This window comes from Taudactylus pleione, unplaced genomic scaffold (assembly GCF_031769625.1).
Source record: "Taudactylus pleione unplaced genomic scaffold, aTauple2 ptg000255l, whole genome shotgun sequence".
Lineage (NCBI taxonomy): Eukaryota > Metazoa > Chordata > Amphibia > Anura > Myobatrachidae > Taudactylus > Taudactylus pleione.
Window position 1 is genome coordinate 512,604 of NW_028284657.1, and position 21,147 is coordinate 533,750.

Sequence of the window (21,147 nt, forward strand, 5' to 3'; positions counted from 1 at the left end):
CTGGGTAATATGTGTGCATGGTATTGGTAATATGTGTGCCATGGTAATCTGTGTGCTGGGTAATATGTGTGCTGGGTAATATGTGCTGGGTAATATGTGTGCTGGGTAATATGTGTGCATGGTATTGGTAATATGTGTGCCATGGTAATATGTGTGCTGGGTAATATGTGTGCTGGGTAATATGTGCTGGGTAATATGTGTGCTTGGTAATATGTGCTGGGTAATATGTGTGTTGGGTAATATGTGTGCCATGGTAATATGTGTGCATGGTAATATGTGTGCTATGGTAATATGTTTGCAATGGTAATATGTGTGCTGGGTAATATGTGTGCCATGGTAATATGTGTGCTGGGTAATATGTGTGCTATGGTAGTATGTGTGCTGGGTAATATGTGTGCCATGGTAATATGTGTGCTGGGTAATATGTGTGCATGGTAATATGTGTGCATGGTAATATGTGTGCTGGGTAATATGTGTGCCATGGTAATATGTGTGCTGGGTAATACGTGTGCCATGGTAATATGTGTGCTGAGTAATACGTGTGCTGGGTAATATGTGTGCCATGGTAATATGTGTGCTGGGTAATATGTGTGCATGGTAATATGTGTGCTGGGTAATATGTGTGTGCTGGGTAATATGTGTGCTGGGTAATATGTGTGCACGGTAATATGTGTGCCATGGTAATATGTGTGAGCTGAATAATATGTGTGCCATGGTAATATGTGTGCTGGGTAACATGTGTGAGCTGGGTAATATGTGTGCCATGGTAATATGTGTGCACTGGATAATATGTGTGCCATGGTAATATGTGTGCACTGGATAATATGTGTCCTGGGTAATATGTGTGCCATGGTAATATGTGTGCCATGGTAATATGTGTGCACTGGGTAATATGTGTGCTGGGTGATATGTGTGCCATGGTAATATGTGTGCTGGGTAATATGTGTGCATGGTAATATGTGTGCTGGGTAATATGTGTGCCATGGTAATATGTGTGCTGGGTAATACGTGTGCTATGGTAATATGTGTGCTGGGTAATACGTGTGCCATGGTAATATGTGTGCTGGGTAATACGTGTGCCATGGTAATATGTGTGTTGAGTAATACGTGTGCAATGGTAATATGTGTGCTGGGTAATATGTGTGCCATGGTAATATGTGTGCTGGGTAATATGTGTGCATGGTAATATGTGTGCTGGGTAATATGTGTGTGCTGGGTAATATGTGTGTGCTGGGTAATATGTGTGCTGGGTAATATGTGTGCACGGTAATATGTGTGCCATGGTAATATGTGTGAGCTGGGTAATATGTGTGCCATGGTAATATGTGTGCTGGGTAGCATGTGTGAGCTGGGTAATATGTGTGCCATGGTAATATGCGTGCACTGGATAATATGTGTGCCATGGTAATATGTGTGCACTGGATAATATGTGTCCTGGGTAATATGTGTGCCATGGTAATATGTGTGCCATGGTAATATGTGTGCACTGGATAATATGTGTGCCATGGTAATATGTGTGCACTGGATAATATGTGTGCCATGGTAATATGTGTGCTGGGTAATATGTGTGCTGGGTAATGTGTGCACTGGATAATATGTGTGCTGGGTAATATGTGTGCCATGGTAACATGTATGCCATGGTAATATGTGTGCTGGGTAATATGTGTGCTGGGTAATAGGTGTGCCATGGTAATATGTGTGCCATGGTAATATGTGTGTGCTGGGTAATATGTGTGCCATGGTAACATGTGTGCTGGGTAATATGTGTGCCATGGTAATATGTGTGCCATGGTAATATGTGTGCTGGGTAATATGTGCGCTGGATAATATGTGTTCCATGGTAATATGTGTGCTGGGTAATGTGTGTGCCATGGTAATATGTGTGCTGGGTAATATGTGCGCTGGATAATATGTGTTCCATGGTAATATGTGTGCTGGGTAATATGTGTGCTGGGTAATATGTGTGCTGGGTAATATGTGTGCTGGGTAATATGTGTGCTGGGTAATATGTGTGCATGGTAATATGTGTGCTGGGTAATATGTGTGCTGGGTAATATGTGTGCTGGGTAATATGTGTGCTGGGTAATATGTGTGCATGGTATTGGTAATATGTGTGCCATGGAAATCTGTGTGCTGGGTAATATGTGCTGGGTAATATGTGTGCTGGGTAATATGTGTGCATGGTATTGGTAATATGTGTGCCATGGTAATATGTGTGCTGGGTAATATGTGTGCTGGGTAATATGTGCTGGGTAATATGTGTGCTGGGTAACATGTGTGTTGGGTAATATGTGTGTTGGGTAATATGTGTGCCATGGTAATATGTGTGCTATGGTAATATGTGTGCTGGGTAACATGTGTGAGCTGGGTAATATGTGTGCCATGGTAATATGCGTGCACTGGATAATATGTGTGCCATGGTAATATGTGTGCACTAGGGGTGTGCACCGGCCACTTTTCGTGTTTTGTGTTTTGGTTTTGGATCTGGATCTTTCTTCGTGTTTTGGGTTCTGGGTTTTGTGTTTTGGATCTGTATTTTTTTGAAAAAAAGCATAAAAACAGCTAAAATCACAGAATTTGTAGGTTTTTCTGCTCCTATGCTATTATTAACCTCAATAACCTTAATTTCCACTCATTTCCAGTCTATTCTGAATACCTCACACCTCACAATAGTGTTTTTATGTCCAAAAGGTTGCACCGAGGTAGCTGGATGACTATGCTAAGCGACACAAGTGGGCGGCACAAACACGTGACCCATCTAGGCGTGAAACTGCAGTGGCAGACAGGATGGCATTGAAAAACTAGGCCCCAAACTGTACATAATGCAAAGAAAAAAAAGAGGTGCAAGATGGAATTGTCCTTGGGCCCTCCCACCCACCCTTATGTTGTATAAACAGGACATGCACACTTTAACAAACCAATTATTTCAGCGCCAGGGTCTGCCACACAACTGTGGCTGAAATGATTGGTTCGTTTGGGCCCCCACAAAACAAGCTGGCAATTTATCTGTCCCTGCACAAACTGGCTCTACGGAGGCAAGATGTCATCCTCATCCTCCTCATCCACCGATTCCTCACCCTCTTCAGTGTGTACATCCTCATCCTCACAGAGTATTAATTTGTCCCTGCTGGAACCACAGGTCCCTCTGTACGTTCTGGAGGCTGGTCTCCCTGGAAGTGTTGATAATTCATTTTATGAACATCATCTTCTCCACATTTTGTGGAAGCAACCTCCTACGCCTTTCGCTGACAAGGTTCCCGGCTGCACTAAACACTCTTTCGGAGTACACACTGGAGGGGGGGCAACTCAGGTAAAATAGAGCCAGTTTGTACAGGGACCTCCAAATTGCTTCTTTTTCCTGCCAGTACAGGTACGGACTGTTTGACATGCCTACTTGGATGCTGTCACCGATGTAATCCTTTAACAGACAGACGCACGCTTGTCGCTGCTGCTTTGAGGATTCAAGTGCGGCTACAGCCCACACAATTCACAAAGACAGAAAAAAGAAGAAGAATATTTTAATTGTTTGTGTAGAACACTTTGAGGTGTCACCACCCTTTAACAGACAGACGCACGCTTGTCGCTGCTGCTTTAAGGATGCAGGTGCGGCTACAGCCCACACATTTCACAAAGACCAAAAAAAAAAGAACAATATTTTAATTGTTTGTGTAGAACACTTTGAGGTGTCACCACCCTTTAACAGACAGACGCACGCTTGTCGCTGCTGCTTTAAGGATGCAGGTGCGGCTACAGCCCACACAATTCACATAGACAGAAAAAAAAAGAACAATATTTTAATTGTTTGTGTAGCACACTTTGAGGGTGTCACCACCCTTTAACAGACAGACGCACGCTTGTCGCTGCTGCTTTGAGGATGCAAGTGTGGCTACATCGCACACAAGTCACAAACACATTAAAAAAATAGTTTTTTATTTTTTGGAACACTTTGAGAGTTACACCACCCTTTAACAGACAGACGCACGCTTGTCGCTGCTGCTTTAAGGATGCAGGTGCGGCTACAGCCCACACAATTCACAAAGACAGAAAAAAAAAGAACAATATTTTAATTGTTTGTGTAGAACACTTTGAGGGTGTCACCACCCTTTAACAGACAGACGCACGCTTGTCGCTGCTGCTTTGAGGATTCAAGTGCGGCTACAGCCCACACAATTCACAAAGACAGAAAAAAAAAAGAATATTTTTATTGTTTGTGGAGCACACTTTGAGGGTTACACCACCCTTTAACAGACAGACGCACGCTTGTCGCTGCTGCTTTGAGGATGCAAGTGCGGCTACAGCCCACACAATTCACAAAGACAGAAAAAAGAAGAAGAATATTTTAATTGTTTGTGTAGAACACTTTGAGGTGTCACCACCCTTTAACAGACAGACGCACGCTTGTCGCTGCTGCTTTAAGGATGCAGGTGCGGCTACAGCCCACACATTTCACAAAGACAGAAAAAAGAAGAAGAATATTTTAATTGTTTGTGTAGAACACTTTGAGGTGTCACCACCCTTTAACAGACAGACGCACGCTTGTCGCTGCTGCTTTAAGGATGCAGGTGCGGCTACAGCCCACACATTTCACAAAGACCAAAAAAAAAAGAACAATATTTTAATTGTTTGTGTAGAACACTTTGAGGGTGTCACCACCCTTTAACAGACAGACGCACGCTTGTCGCTGCTGCTTTAAGGATGCAGGTGCGGCTACAGCCCACACATTTCACAAAGACCAAAAAAAAAAGAACAAGATTTTAATTGTTTGTGTAGCACACTTTGAGGGTGTCACCACCCTTTAACAGACAGACGCACGCTTGTCGCTGCTGCTTTAAGGATGCAGGTGCGGCTACAGCCCACACAATTCACAAAGACAGAAAAAAAAAGAACAATATTTTAATTGTTTGTGTAGCACACTTTGAGGGTGTCACCACCCTTTAACAGACAGACGCACGCTTGTCGCTGCTGCTTTAAGGATGCAGGTGCGGCTACAGCCCACACATTTCACAAAGACCAAAAAAAAAAGAACAATATTTTAATTGTTTGTGTAGCACACTTTGAGGGTGTCACCACCCTTTAACAGACAGACGCACGCTTGTCGCTGCTGCTTTAAGGATGCAGGTGCGGCTACAGCCCACACATTTCACAAAGACCAAAAAAAAAAGAACAATATTTTAATTGTTTGTGTAGCACACTTTGAGGGTGTCACCACCCTTTAACAGACAGACGCACGCTTGTCGCTGCTGCTTTAAGGATGCAGGTGCAGCTACAGCCCACACAATTCACAAAGACAGAAAAAAAAAGAACAATATTTTAATTGTTTGTGTAGCACACTTTGAGGGTGTCACCACCCTTTAACAGACAGACGCACGCTTGTCGCTGCTGCTTTGAGGATGCAGGTGGAATCTAGACAGGATTTGGAACCGAGGACACACTACCTCCATCAATTGTCTAAATCCCACTGCACTAATGTCGGATACCGGACGCACGTCTAACACCAACATAGCAGTCAAGGCCTCAGTTATACGTTTTGCTTCAGGATGACTGCTGTCGTACTTCATCCTCATCGCTAGGGACTGTTGGAGGGTCAATTGTTTAGTAAAAGTAGTGATGTTCCTACTTCCTCTCTGGAATGATGAACAACTCCCAGCAGCAGCAACAGCACTAGGAGGAAGTGGTTCTTGATCTTTCCCTATTTTATTTTTATCGGAGAAAGTTTGGTCCTCCATTTATGTTATATTGATATATATACGTGCGGCTAAAGCGCACACAAACACAGAAAATATTATTTTATTTTTGCTGGAGAGTAGTGCACTTTGTGGGTTACACCACCCTTTAAGAAATGAGCCAGCCGGCTCTTTACTTATGGGACACAGGCGCACGCTTGGCGCTGCTCCTTTGTTGATGCACGTGCAGCCACAGTGCACACAATTCACAAACACAGAAAATAATTTTTTTTTTGGTTTGGACTGGAGTGTACTTTCGGGGGTTACAGCACCCTTAACGGTCAAGCCAGCCGGCCCTTTACTTATGACACAGGTGCACGCTTGGCACTACTTTGTTGATGCACGTGCGGCTACTGCGCACACAATTCACAAACACAGAAAATAATTTTTTTTTGGTTTGGACTGGAGTGTACTTTCGGGGGTTACAGCACCCTTAACGGTCAAGCCAGCCGGCCCTTTACTTATGACACAGGCGCACGCTTGGCACTACTTTGTTGATGCACGTGCGGCTACTGCGCACACAATTCACAAACACAGAAAATAATTTTTTTTTTGGTTTGGACTGGAGTGTACTTTCGGGGGTTACAGCACCCTTAACGGTCAAGCCAGCCGGCCCTTTACTTATGACACAGGCGCACGCTTGGCACTACTTTGTTGATGCACGTGCGGCTACTGCGCACACAATTCACAAACACAGAAAATAATTTTTTTTTTGGTTTGGACTGGAGTGTACTTTCGGGGGTTACAGCACCCTTAACGGTCAAGCCAGCCGGCCCTTTACTTATGACACAGGCGCACGCTTGACACTACTTTGTTGATGCACGTGCGGCTACTGCGCACACAATTCACAAACACAGAAAATAATTTTTTTTTTGGTTTGGACTGGAGTGTACTTTCGGGGGTTACAGCACCCTTAACGGTCAAGCCAGCCGGCCCTTTACTTATGACACAGGCGCACGCTTGGCACTACTTTGTTGATGCACGTGCGGCTACTGCGCACACAATTCACAAACACAGAAAATAATTTTTTTTTTGGTTTGGACTGGAGTGTACTTTCGGGGGTTACAGCACCCTTAACGGTCAAGCCAGCCGGCCCTTTACTTATGACACAGGCGTACGCTTGGCACTACTTTGTTGATGCACGTGCGGCTACTGCGCACACAATTCACAAACACAGAAAATAATTTTTTTTTTGGTTTGGACTGGAGTGTACTTTCGGGGGTTACAGCACCCTTAACGGTCAAGCCAGCCGGCCCTTTACTTATGACACAGGCGCACGCTTGACACTACTTTGTTGATGCACGTGCGGCTACTGCGCACACAATTCACAAACACAGAAAATATTTTTTTTTTTGGTTTGGACTGGAGTGTACTTTCGGGGGTTACAGCACCCTTAACGGTCAAGCCAGCCGGCCCTTTACTTATGACACAGGCGCACGCTTGGCACTACTTTGTTGATGCACGTGCGGCTACTGCGCACACAATTCACAAACACAGAAAATAATTTTTTTTGGGGTTTGGACTGGAGTGTACTTTCGGGGGTTACAGCACCCTTAACGGTCAAGCCAGCCGGCCCTTTACTTATGACACAGGCGTACGCTTGGCACTACTTTGTTGATGCACGTGCGGCTACTGCGCACACAATTCACAAACACAGAAAATAATTTTTTTTTGGTTTGGACTGGAGTGTACTTTCGGGGGTTACAGCACCCTTAACGGTCAAGCCAGCCGGCCCTTTACTTATGACACAGGCGCACGCTTGGCACTACTTTGTTGATGCACGTGCGGCTACTGCGCACACAATTCACAAACACAGAAAATAATTTTTTTTTCGGTTTGGACTGGAGTGTACTTTCGGGGGTTACAGCACCCTTAATGGTCAAGCCAGCCGGCCCTTTACTTATGACACAGGCGCACGCTTGGCACTACTTTGTTGATGCACGTGCGGCTACTGCGCACACAATTCACAAACACAGAAAATAATTTTTTTTGGGGTTTGGACTGGAGTGTACTTTCGGGGGTTACAGCACCCTTAACGGTCAAGCCAGCCGGCCCTTTACTTATGACACAGGCGCACGCTTGGCACTACTTTGTTGATGCAAGTGCGGCTACTGCGCACACAATTCACAAACACAGAAAATAATTTTTTTTTGGTTTGGACTGGAGTGTACTTTCGGGGGTTACAGCACCCTTAACGGTCAAGCCAGCCGGCCCTTTACTTATGACACAGGCGCACGCTTGGCACTACTTTGTTGATGCACGTGCGGCTACTGCGCACACAATTCACAAACACAGAAAATATATTATTTTTTTAGCACTTGGGGGGAGCACCCCTGATGGACAGAGCACCCCCTGGACAACACTGCAGCACTCCTTTAGGACTGGGACACTGCACAGGACTTTGGAGTGGACACAGCCCCTATGGAGAACTGACTGCACAACACAGTCCAGCCAGCCCCTATGGACTTTGAAGTAGTGGACACAGCCCCTATTAACAACAGCAGCACAGCACAACACAGCCAGCCCCTATGGACTTTGAAGTAGTGGACAACAGCAGCACTACACTACACTACACTACACAGCCCTAACTCCCACCCTCCCTCTTCACTGTCCACAGCCGAGTGAGAAAATGGCGCCGACGTGGGTACCTTATATAGGATCCAAAACCCGCGAGACTCGGAAGGCGGGATGATGACGTTTTGCCTCGATTTCAGATCCGAGTCAGGCGGGAAAAGTCGAGCCTGATTCGGATCGGACTCGGATCGGGGGGGCTCGGGGGGGTTCGGATTTCAGAAATCCGAACCCGCTCACCCCTAGTGTGCACTGGATAATATGTGTCATGGGTAATATGTGTGCCATGGTAATATGTGTGCCATGGTAATATGTGTGCACTGGATAATATGTGTGCCATGGTAATATGTGTGCACTGGATAATATGTGTGCCATGGTAATATGTGTGCTGGGTAATATGTGTGCTGGGTAATGTGTGCACTGGATAATATGTGGGCTGGGTAATATGTGTGCCATGGTAATATGTGTGCACTGGATAATATGTGTGCCATGGTAATATGTGTGCTGGGTAATATGTGTGCCATGGTAATATGTGTGCTGGGTAATATGTGTGCACTGGATAATATGTGTGCCATGGTAATATGTGTGCTGGGTAATATACGTGCCATGGTAATATGTGTGCACTGGATAATATGTGTGCCATGGTAATATGTGTGCACTGGATAATATGTGTGCCATAGTAATATGTGTGCCATGGTAATATGTGTGCTGGGTAATATACGAGCCATGGTAATATGTTTGCTGGGTAATATGTGTGCCATGGTAATATGTGCGCGCTGGGTAATATGTGTGCATGGTAATTTGTGTGCTGGGTAATATGTGTGCATGGTAATATGTGTGCCAGGGTAATATGTGTGCCAGGGTAATATGTGTGCCATGGTAATATGTGTGCTGGATAATATATGTGCCATGGTAATATGTGTGCTCGGTAATATGTGTGCCATGGTAATATGTGTTCCATGGTAATGTGTCTGCGCTGGGTAATATGTGTGCATGGTGGTAATATGTGTGCCATGGTAATATATGTGCTGGGTAATATGTGTGCCAGGGTAATATGTATGCCATGGTAATATGTGTGCTGGGTAATATGTGTGTGCTGGATAATATATGTGCCATGGTAATATGTGTGCTGGGTAATATATGTGCGCTGGGTAATATGTGCCATGTTAATATGTGTGCTGGGTAATATGTGTGCCACGTTAATATGTGTGCCATGGTAATCAGTGTACACTGGGTACTATGTGTGCCATGGTAATATGTGTGCTATGGTAATATGTGTGCTGGGTAATATGTGTGCTATGGTAATATGTGTGCCATGGTAATATGTGGGCTGGGTAATATGTGTGCTATGGTAATATGTGTGCTGGGTAATATGTGTGCCATGGTAATATGTGTGCTATGGCAATATGTGTGCCATGGTAATATGTGTGCTATGGTAATATGTGTGCTGGGTAATATGTGTGCCATGGTAATATGTGTGCTGGGTAATATGTGAGCTGGATAATATGTGTTCCATGGTAATATGTGTGCTGGGTAATATGTGTGCTGGGTAATATGTGTGCCTGGTAATATGTGTGCTGGGTAATATGTGTGCATGGTAATATGTGTGCTGGGTAATATGTGTGCTGGGTAATATGTGTGCTGGGTAATATGTGTGCATGGTATTGGTAATATGTGTGCCATGGTAATCTGTGTGCTGGGTAATATGTGTGCTGGGTAATATGTGCTGGGTAATATGTGTGCTGGGTAATATGTGTGCATGGTATTGGTAATATGTGTGCCATGGTAATATGTGTGCTGGGTAATATGTGTGCTGGGTAATATGTGCTGGGTAATATGTGTGCTGGGTAATATGTGCTGGGTAATATGTGTGTTGGGTAATATGTGTGCCATGGTAATATGTGTGCATGGTAAGATGTGTGCTATGGTAATATGTTTGCCATGGTAATATGTGTGCTGGGTAATATGTGTGCCATGGTAATATGTGTGCTGGGTAATATGTGTGCTATGGTAGTATGTGTGCTGGGTAATATGTGTGCCATGGTAATATGTGTGCTGGGTAATATGTGTGCATGGTAATATGTGTGCATGGTAATATGTGTGCTGGGTAATATGTGTGCCATGGTAATATGTGTGCTGGGTAATACGTGTGCTATGGTAATATGTGTGCTGGGTAATACGTGTGCCAAGGTAATATGTGTGCTGGGTAATATGTGTGCTGAGTAATACGTGTGCTGGGTAATATGTGTGCCATGGTAATATGTGTGCTGGGTAATATGTGTGCATGGTAATATGTGTGCTGGGTAATATGTGTGTGCTGGGTAATATGTGTGCTGGGTAATATGTGTGCACGGTAATATGTGTGCCATGGTAATATGTGTGAGCTGAATAATATGTGTGCCATGGTAATATGTGTGCTGGGTAACATGTGTGAGCTGGGTAATATGTGTGCCATGGTAATATGTGTGCACTGGATAATATGTGTGCCATGGTAATATGTGTGCACTGGATAATATGTGTCCTGGGTAATATGTGTGCATGGTAATATGTGTGCTGGGTAATATGTGTGTGCTGGGTAATATGTGTGCTGGGTAATATGTGTGCACGGTAATATGTGTGCCATGGTAATATGTGTGAGCTGAATAATATGTGTGCCATGGTAATATGTGTGCTGGGTAACATGTGTGAGCTGGGTAATATGTGTGCCATGGTAATATGTGTGCACTGGATAATATGTGTGCCATGGTAATATGTGTGCACTGGGTAATATGTGTGCTGGGTGATATGTGTGCCATGGTAATATGTGTGCTGGGTAATATGTGTGCATGGTAATATGTGTGCATGGTAATATGTGTGCTGGGTAATATGTGTGCCATGGTAATATGTGTGCTGGGTAATACGTGTGCTATGGTAATATGTGTGCTGGGTAATACGTGTGCCATGGTAATATGTGTGCTGGGTAATACGTGTGCCATGGTAATATGTGTGTTGAGTAATACGTGTGCAATGGTAATATGTGTGCTGGGTAATATGTGTGCCATGGTAATATGTGTGCTGGGTAATATGTGTGCATGGTAATATGTGTGCTGGGTAATATGTGTGTGCTGGGTAATATGTGTGTGCTGGGTAATATGTGTGCTGGGTAATATGTGTGCACGGTAATATGTGTGCCATGGTAATATGTGTGAGCTGGGTAATATGTGTGCCATGGTAACATGTGTGCTGGGTAGCATGTGTGAGCTGGGTAATATGTGTGCCATGGTAATATGCGTGCACTGGATAATATGTGTGCCATGGTAATATGTGTGCACTGGATAATATGTGTCCTGGGTAATATGTGTGCCATGGTAATATGTGTGCCATGGTAATATGTGTGCACTGGATAATATGTGTGCCATGGTAATATGTGTGCACTGGATAATATGTGTGCCATGGTAATATGTGTGCTGGGTAATATGTGTGCTGGGTAATGTGTGCACTGGATAATATGTGTGCTGGGTAATATGTGTGCCATGGTAATATGTGTGCACTGGATAATATGTGTGCCATGGTAATATGTGTGCTGGGTAATATGTGTGCCATGGTAATATGTGTGCTGGGTAATATGTGTGCACTGGATAATATGTGTGCCATGGTAATATGTGTGCTGGGTAATATACGTGCCATGGTAATATGTGTGCACTGGATAATATGTGTGCCATGGTAATATGTGTGCACTGGATAATATGTGTGCCATAGTAATATGTGTGCCATGGTAATATGTGTGCTGGGTAATATACGTGCCATGGTAATATGTGTGCACTGGATAATATGTGTGCCATGGTAATATGTGTGCACTGGATAATATGTGTGCCATAGTAATATGTGTGCCATGGTAATATGTGTGCTGGGTAATATACGAGCCATGGTAATATGTTTGCTGGGTAATATGTGTGCCATGGTAATATGTGCGCGCTGGGTAATATGTGTGCATGGTAATTTGTGTGCTGGGTAATATGTGTGCATGGTAGTATGTGTGCCAGGGTAATATGTGTGCCAGGGTAATATGTGTGCCATGGTAATATGTGTGCTGGATAATATATGTGCCATGGTAATATGTGTGCTCGGTAATATGTGTGCCATGGTAATATGTGTTCCATGGTAATGTGTCTGCGCTGGGTAATATGTGTGCATGGTAGTATGTGTGCCATGGTAATATATGTGCTGGGTAATATGTGTGCCAGGGTAATATGTGTGCCATGGTAATATGTGTGCTGGGTAATATGTGTGTGCTGGATAATATATGTGCCATGGTAATATGTGTGCTGGGTAATATATGTGCGCTGGGTAATATGTGCCATGTTAATATGTGTGCTGGGTAATATGTGTGCCACGTTAATATGTGTGCCATGGTAATCAGTGTACACTGGGTACTATGTGTGTATGTGTGCCATGGTGATATGTGTGCTATGGTAATATGTGTGCTGGGTAATATGTGTGCTATGGTAATATGTGTGCCATGGTAATATGTGGGCTGGGTAATATGTGTGCTATGGTAACATGTGTGCTGGGTAATATGTGTGCCATGGTAATATGTGTGCTATGGCAATATGTGTGCCATGGTAATATGTGTGCTATGGTAATATGTGTGCTGGGTAATATGTGTGCCATGGTAATATGTGTACCATGGAAATATGTGGGCTGGGTAATATGTGTACCATGGTAATATGTGTGCTATGGTAATATGTGTGCTATGGTAATATGTGTGCCATGGTAATATGTGTGCCATGGTAATATGTGTACCATGGAAATATGTGGGCTGGGTAATATGTGTACCATGGTAATATGTGTGCTATGGTAATATGTGTGCTATGGTAATATGTGTGCTGGGTAATATGTGTGCCATGGTAATTTGTGTGCCATGGTAATTTGTGTGCCATGGTAATATGTGTGCTATGGTAATATGTGTGCTGGGTAATATGTGTAACATGGTATTATGTGGGCTGGGTAATATGTGTGCCACGTTAATATGTGTGCCATGGTAATCAGTGTACACTGGGTACTATGTGTGCCATGGTAATATGTGTGCTGGGTAATATGTGTGCTATGGTAATATGTGTGCTGGGTAATATGTGTGCCATGGTAATATATGTGCCATGGTAATGTGTGGGCTGGGTAATATGTGTGCCATGGTAATATGTGTGCTGGGTAATATGTGTGCTGGGTAATATGTGTGCACTGGATAATATGTGTGCTGGGTAATATGTGTGCCATGGTAATATGTGTGCTGGGTAATATGTGTGCACTGGTAATATGTGTGCCATGGTAATATGTGTGCTGGGTAATATGTGTGCCATGGTAATATGTGTGCTGGGTAATATGTGTGCACTGGATAATATGTGTGCCATGGTAATATGTGTGCTGGGTAATATACGTGCCATGTTAATATGTGTGCACTGGATAATATGTGTGCCATGGTAATATGTGTGCACTGGATAATATGTGTGCCATGGTAATATGTGTGCCATGGTAATATGTGTGCTGGGTAATATACGAGCCATGGTAATATGTTTGCTGGGTAATATGTGTGCCATGGTAATATGTGTGCGCTGGGTAATATGTGTGCATGGTAATATGTGTGCATGGTAATATGTATGCATGGTAATATGTGTGCCAGGGTAATATGTGTGCCATGGTAATATGTGTGCTGGATAATATATGTGCCATGGTAATATGTGTGCTCGGTAATATGTGTGCCATGGTAATATGTGTTCCATGGTAATGTGTCTGCGCTGGGTAATATGTGTACCATGGTAATATATGTGCTGGGTAATATGTGTGCCAGGGTAATATGTGTGCCATGGTAATATGTGTGCTGGGTAATATGTGTGTGCTGGATAATATATGTGCCATGGTAATATGTGTGCTGGGTAATATATGTGCGCTGGGTAATATGTGCCATGTTAATATGTGTGCTGGGTAATATGTGTGCCACGTTAATATGTGTGCCATGGTAATCAGTGTACACTGGGTACTATGTGTGCCATGGTAATATGTGTGCTATGGTAATATGTGTGCTGGCTAATATGTGTGCTATGGTGATATGTGGGCTGGGTAATATGTGTGCTATGGTAATATGTGTGCCATGGTAATATGTGGGCTGGGTATTATGTGTGCTATGGTAATTTGTGTGCTGGGTAATATGTGTGCCATGGTAATATGTGTGCTATGGTAATATGTGTGCCATGGTAATATGTGTGCTATGGTAATATGTGTGCTGGGTAATATGTGTGCCATGGTAATATGTGTACCATGGTAATATGTGGGCTGGGTAATATGTGTGCCATGGTAATATGTGTGCTGGGTAATATGTGTGCTATGGTAATATGTGTGCTGGGTAATATGTGTGCCATGGTAATATGTGTGCCATGGTAATATGTGTGATATGGTAATATGTGTGCTGGGTAATATGTGTACCATGGTAATATGTGGGCTGGGTAATATGTGTGCCACGTTAATATGTGTGCCTTGGTAATCAGTGTACACTGGGTACTATGTGTGCCATGGTAATATGTGTGCTGGGTAATATGTGTGCTATGGTAATATGTGTGCTGGGTAATATGTGTGCTGGGTAATATGTGTGCCATGGTAATATGTGTGGGCTGGGTAATATGTGTGCTATGGTAATATGTGTGCTGGGTAATATGTGCCATGGTAATATGTGTGCTGGGTAATATGTGTGCAGTGTAATATGTGTGCTATGGTAATATGTGGGCTTGGTAATATGTGCCATGGTAATATGTGTGCTGGGTAATATGTGTGCAGTGTAATATGTGTACCATGGTAATATGTGGGCTGGGTAATATGTGTGCCATGGTAATATGTGTGCTGGGTAATATGTGCCATGGTAATATGTGTGCTGGGTAATATGTGTGCAGTGTAATATGTGTGCTATGGTAATATGTGGGCTGGGTAATATGTGTGCCATGGTAATATGTGTGCTGGGTAATATGTGTGCTGGGTAATATGTGCCATGGTAATATATGTGCTGGGTAATATGTGTGCAGTGTAATATGTGTGCGCTGGGTAATATGTGCACCATGGTAATATGTGTGCTCTGGGTAATATGTGCACCATGGTAATATGTGTGCTCTGTGTAATATGTGTGCTCTGTGTAATATGTGTGCACTGGGTAATACGTGTGCTCTGTGTAATATGTATCTCTCCTTCTCCAACTTGCAGAACTTCCTGTCTGGTCTCGCAAGGGGGAAATACGTCTGGATCGGACTAACGGACATAACGGGAGGTTGGAAATGGGTGGATGGAACAAAATACGACTCTGCCCCAAAGTAAGTAAGAAGCTCCTCCATCAGGTATTAGGAAGACTCAGGATCCCAGGTGCCCAATTGTATCCAACCAACATCTCACATAATTCAGGCTCTTGATAAACCCAAAACCCTCGTTCAGGACTCCTGCCGGGCTGAATACACCATCGTGTTTGAGGCCCAAGAAGATGGACAATGGGCCTAATTCAGCAAGGATCGCAACGGTGATTACGCACGCAAACGGCAGATTGTTGCGTTCTGTGCATGGTTATGCATTGCAGTGCACGTGCGCGAACACTCCCTGCGATCAGGACTGCAATCACAGTGATTATGCAGACCCATCACAGAGTGATTGACAGGAAGTGACCGTTTGGGGGTGGTGACTGGCGTTGGCAAAACGAAGGCGTGTCAGTATGTTTGAACCCCGTTACATGGGCATGCATAAATTATCCACTGCGATGGCATACGGAGCCTGAGCTCTCACTGCCTACCGGAAGTGTAACATTTTCTGAGTAAGGTCTGTGATTGTGCGTGTGATTTCCGATGTTACCGATCATCCTGTACAGCTCCCTAGGAATGACGCAGGATTATGTGTGTTGCAGGAATTGGCTTCCCGGGCAGCCCGATGATTTCACTGGTCACCAGCTTGGAGGAGGAGAAGACTGCGCACATCTTCATAACAATGGGAAATGGAACGATGACCACTGCTCCCGAAGCTACTTTTATATGTGTGAGATGGATCTCTGAGACTGGCATCTGCTGAGCTCCACCACAGACTACATTATTACTCAATGGCTTATAGACTGTGTTCTGCGCTGAGGACACAAATGACATCTAACGCTGCATAGCCGAGACAGAAAAAAATCAGACTCCCCCAAATCCTTTCCCAGGAAGACATCTCACTGTAGGCAGGAAATCATCTAACACAAGTAGAGGAAGAGACGTCATTGATCGAACCTAGAAGATAGAACATCTAAATCCTCAATCTAGGAAATACCGTGGACAAATAATTCCACTGTCCATGATAAAGGCCTTCAGAGAGCTTTAAAATTTATCTGGCTGTGATATAACTTTACAAATGATTTATGAATGATTCTTCTAGTAAATAAATATATTCATGTTACAGTACAAGTATTTATTCCCCAAACTGAACACCCTAGGGATGGCCATCTGAGGGCTAACCATGAATGGTCTCCATCAATGACTACACTGTGACCAAAGGGATGTGGACAGGGTTTAGGGGCCTGAGGGAGCAGAGCTAATCTCAGTGCCCCCTGCTTTGGTGAAAGTGTCATCAATGGTGGAGAACCACCTGATTACCACCATCAATGGCAAATCTAATGGCCATCTGTGGCAAACAATCCAATGATGATGATGGCCAATGAATGATGATGATGATGGCCAATGATGATGATGGCCAATGATGATGATGGTCAATGAATGATGATGGTCAATGAATGATGATGGCCAATGTATGATGATGGCCAATGTATGATGATGTTGGCCAATGATGATGATGTCCAATGAGTGATGATGATGGCCAATGAATGATGATGATGGCCACCCCTTAGCTCCATTTGTTACTACATCTCTCATCACCCAAAAACAGATAATGACTGCAAATGTCTTTATAACCTGGAATGCACTTATTACATACTTAGTTAGGGGCACTGGTGATGAATATATTTAGATTCCAGTTCTACTGGAAACTATCTCGTGGAGTCAGAGGCTGGTAGCTCCGGAGTGGGAATTTAGGAAAACAGAAAGTAGGGTCCAAGCATAGATGACCTCTTGTGGAAATGCACCATAGATTTGTGCACCAACATGGGAGTGTCTGTGGGTGTGACCAGTGGGGGAAGGGAGAGGGTCTGGCTTAAAGTGATACACCATCTTTTTGTGAGACACAACACTGGAATCGGGTGGGACATTGGACCTGTTACAGTGATTAGTTGGGGGGGAGAATCTATTTACGCCTTTCTATGTGCACATCCCTGGAAGTGGTAGCAGCCCGATGCCAGCCTACGCTTCCCGCGGGACTCCTTCCAGGTGCACCTTGTACAGAAAGCGCATTTCTTGACATATTTTACATTTGTTATAAAGTGTCCTGATGTCCGATCACACTAATGACTTAGGTCATGAATTTTAAGGAGAAATTAAAGGTGACATGAATACAGTAACTGCTTCTCCAGGAATCTAGGTGCAACAAGATATATCCAATCCTATAAAATCAGTCTGCGAGTGTGTAAGAGTGGCTAGGGGGCGGTGCGAACCGTTTGCCATGGAGCAGGTGTCTTTGCGCACATACCTCAGCCACTCGCTCTCACCTTCAGGCCACCGGTGGTATTTTGGTCGATGGTCCTGGAACCTCAGGTCAAACGTGGATGATGAAGGTTGAAATACCTATTCGCGGAACCTACAAGGTCAGTGGATCAGTGGATGGTCATCATTGGCACTTTTGGCCTCAGACTGGTTATACTGACATGCCAAGAAAAGGGGTGCAACTGAAACAAAAATGTCCAAAGGAATGAGGGAAGGGATTATGCACATCACAGATTACACACACACACAACATCAATTGTACTCAACTCCCCTTGATGGTCGAATGGTCCTACTCTCTAGGCGCCTGCAAATAATCATACCGACAAGAGCCCACCCATGCGTCTTCAATACTCTCTACCCTAGTCTGTGCCACACATGACAGCCTGGCTACTTATGCATACATTCATCATGGCCCTGGCTTTTGCTGACCCAGATGATTGGGTGTTGTGCACTCCCTACACATACCTCTAACAATTCCTACAATGTAACAGTCACCGTACAGTACAAAGCAGGTGCCCTATACCGCAGCCTACCTTTAATAGGAATTGGCTGCCAAACAAATGGGAATTTTAAATCTACAGTGCCTAGAGCCCTCTGTGGTGTAGCCTAGCACCGCCTTATATGGGGACTGAACCAAAACCACCTATACGGCTTAATGCCCACGTACAGAGGGGAATTCTATACCTATCTGGATAACAATATACTTATACTCCAGCATGAGGGCCTAATACAGAACAGACCTAGTACCTTAAGGTGCCCTTAGGCCTATTGCCTGCCTAACAAGGTTTTGCCCCAATGTTATGGGGTCTAATGCTGCCCTTTGGCCTAATGCCCATCTGCCAAGAGGTTTCTAGTAAAGCTATGGGGCCTAGTGCCCCTCTGACAACTCCCCGGGACTTATGCCTGATCCCTGGTGGTCTAGGGTGGATACAGCTTTGGAATTACCTGTCCTGGTACATCATCGAAGACAAGTCTGGCCCAGCCATGCCCACTGTGTTGTCTTTGCCAGAAGGGGGTCACCTCCCACCACCTCTGAGCTTCCAGTAGCCTTCACCCAAGGAGCAGTGGCTGTCAGTTGCACTTTTACATTGGCCACTGCCACCCTGGGGCTTTCAGTGTCTTCATCAACCCCACTTCTGGGGGGTAGTGGCTCTTTGATTTTCACCCGGTAGGCGGCTGCCTGTTTAAGCACATGCTGGCTGTTATAAGCAAGCTCAAGGGGCCTCATAGCCGGCGCCAAGTTCTAAATGCCGCACTGTGATTGGCAAGTCCTCAATCTTGGTTGATTCAGGGCCGCCAACATCTACCACACGGGTCAACCCTCGCAGGGAGTCACCGCATCCCACTGCCAGGATGAGCAGGAACCAGATCCCACAAGATGGAGGGCCGCTGCACTGCCTTTAGGATATTGCTGCATCGGTGTCCAGGATGCGGGTCTGCTGTCCAGCACATGGCAGCTGCCAGGATCTCGCCCTGTAAACAAGTGAGGCATTTCCAAGACCAGAAAGGTGGGTAATAAGAGTAGCTTCCAGCTCTTACATAACCTCCAGGTCAGGACCTCCTCTTCCAATAACCAGGGTAATATAAAACTGTGCCCATGTGTCCAGGTCCTCAGCCCAGAAACTGAGGGCTACTATAACACAGACTCTGAGTCTCTGTGCATACGTCCGGCTTATGTCTGTTATAGCGTCAGTTATAGGGACAGTCCGGCTTATGTCTGTTATAGCGTCAGTTATAGGGACGGTCCGGCTTATGTCTGTTATAGCGTCAGTTATAGGGACGGTCCGGCTTATGTCTGTTATAGCGTCAGTTATAGGGACGGTTCGGCTTATGTCTGTTAGAGCGTCAGTTATAGGGACAGTCCGGCTTATGTCTGTTATAGCGTCAGTTATAGGGACAGTCCGGCTTATGTCTGTTATAGCGTCAGTTATAGGGACGGTCCGGCTTATGTCTGTTATAGCGTCAGTTATAGGGACGGTCCGGCTTATGTCTGTTATAGCGTCAGTTATAGGGACGGTCCGGCTTATGTCTGTTACAGCGTCAGTTATAGGGACGGTCCGGCTTATGTCTGTTACAGCGTCAGTTATAGGGACGGTCCGGCTTATGTCTGTTACAGCGTAAGTTATAGGGACGGTCCGGCTTATGTCTGTTACAGCGTCAGTTATAGGGACGGTCCGGCTTATGTCTGTTACAGCGTCAGTTATAGGGACGGTCCGGCTTATGTCTGTTATAGCGTCAGTTATAGGGACGGTCCGGCTTATGTCTGTTATAGCGTCAGATATAGGGACGGTCTGCCTTATGTCTGTTACAGCGTCAGTTATAGGGACGGTCCGGTTTATGTCTGTTACAGCGTCAGTTATAGGGATGGTCCGGCTTATGTCTGTTACAGCGTCAGTTATAGGGACGGTCCGGTTTATGTCTGTTACAGCGTCAGTTATAGGGACAGTCCGGCGTCAGTTATAGGGATGGTCCGGCTTATGTCTGTTATAGCGTCAGTTATAGGGACAGTCCGGCTTATGTCTGTTATAGCGTCAGTTATAGGGACGGTCCGGCTTATGTCTGTTATAGCGTCAGTTATAGGGACGGTCCGGCTTATGTCTGTTATAGCGTCAGTTATAGGGACGGTCCGGCTTATGTCTGTTATAGCGTCAGTTATAGGGACGGTCCGGCTTATGTCTGTTATAGCGTCAGTTATAGGGACGGTCCGGCTTATGTCTGTTATAGCGTCAGATATAGGGACGGTCCGGCTTATGTCTGTTATAGCGTCAGTTATAGGGACGGTCCGGCTTATGTCTGTTATAGCGTCAGTTATAGGGACGGTCCGGCTTATGTCTGTTATAGCGTCAGTTATAGGGACGGTCCGGCTTATGTCTGTTATAGCGTCAGCTAAAGGGACGGTCCGGCTTATGTCTGTTATAGCGTCAGTTATAGGGACGGTCCTGCTTATGTCTGTTATAGCGTCAGTTATAGGGACGGTCCGGCTTATGTCTGTTATAGCGTCAGTTATAGGGACGGTCCGCCTTATGTCTGTTATAGCGTCAGCTACAGGGACGGTCCGGCTTATGTCTGTTATAGCGTCAGTTATAGGGACGGTCCGGCTTATGTCTGTTACAGCGTCAGTTATAGGGACGGTCCGGCTTATGTCTGTTACAGCGTCAGTTATAGGGACGGTCCGGCTTATGTCTGTTACAGCGTCAGTTATAGGGACAGTCCGGCTTATGTCTGTTATA

The 21,147-nt window shown here is 44.8% G+C and overlaps 1 protein-coding gene across 1 annotated transcript in view; it reads left to right on the forward strand.

The window, feature by feature from the left end:
• Positions 1 to 16,346, forward strand: part of LOC148515059 (asialoglycoprotein receptor 1-like) — a 77,325-nt gene extending 60,979 nt beyond the window's left edge. The window contains exons 7-8 of the mRNA XM_088480526.1: positions 15,516 to 15,622; positions 16,201 to 16,346. Of these exons, the coding sequence (XP_088336652.1) occupies positions 15,516 to 15,622; positions 16,201 to 16,345 (252 nt within the window). The 3' untranslated portion in view covers position 16,346. The remainder of the gene's footprint in view (positions 1 to 15,515; positions 15,623 to 16,200) is intronic.
• Positions 16,347 to 21,147: the final 4,801 nt, after the last annotated feature.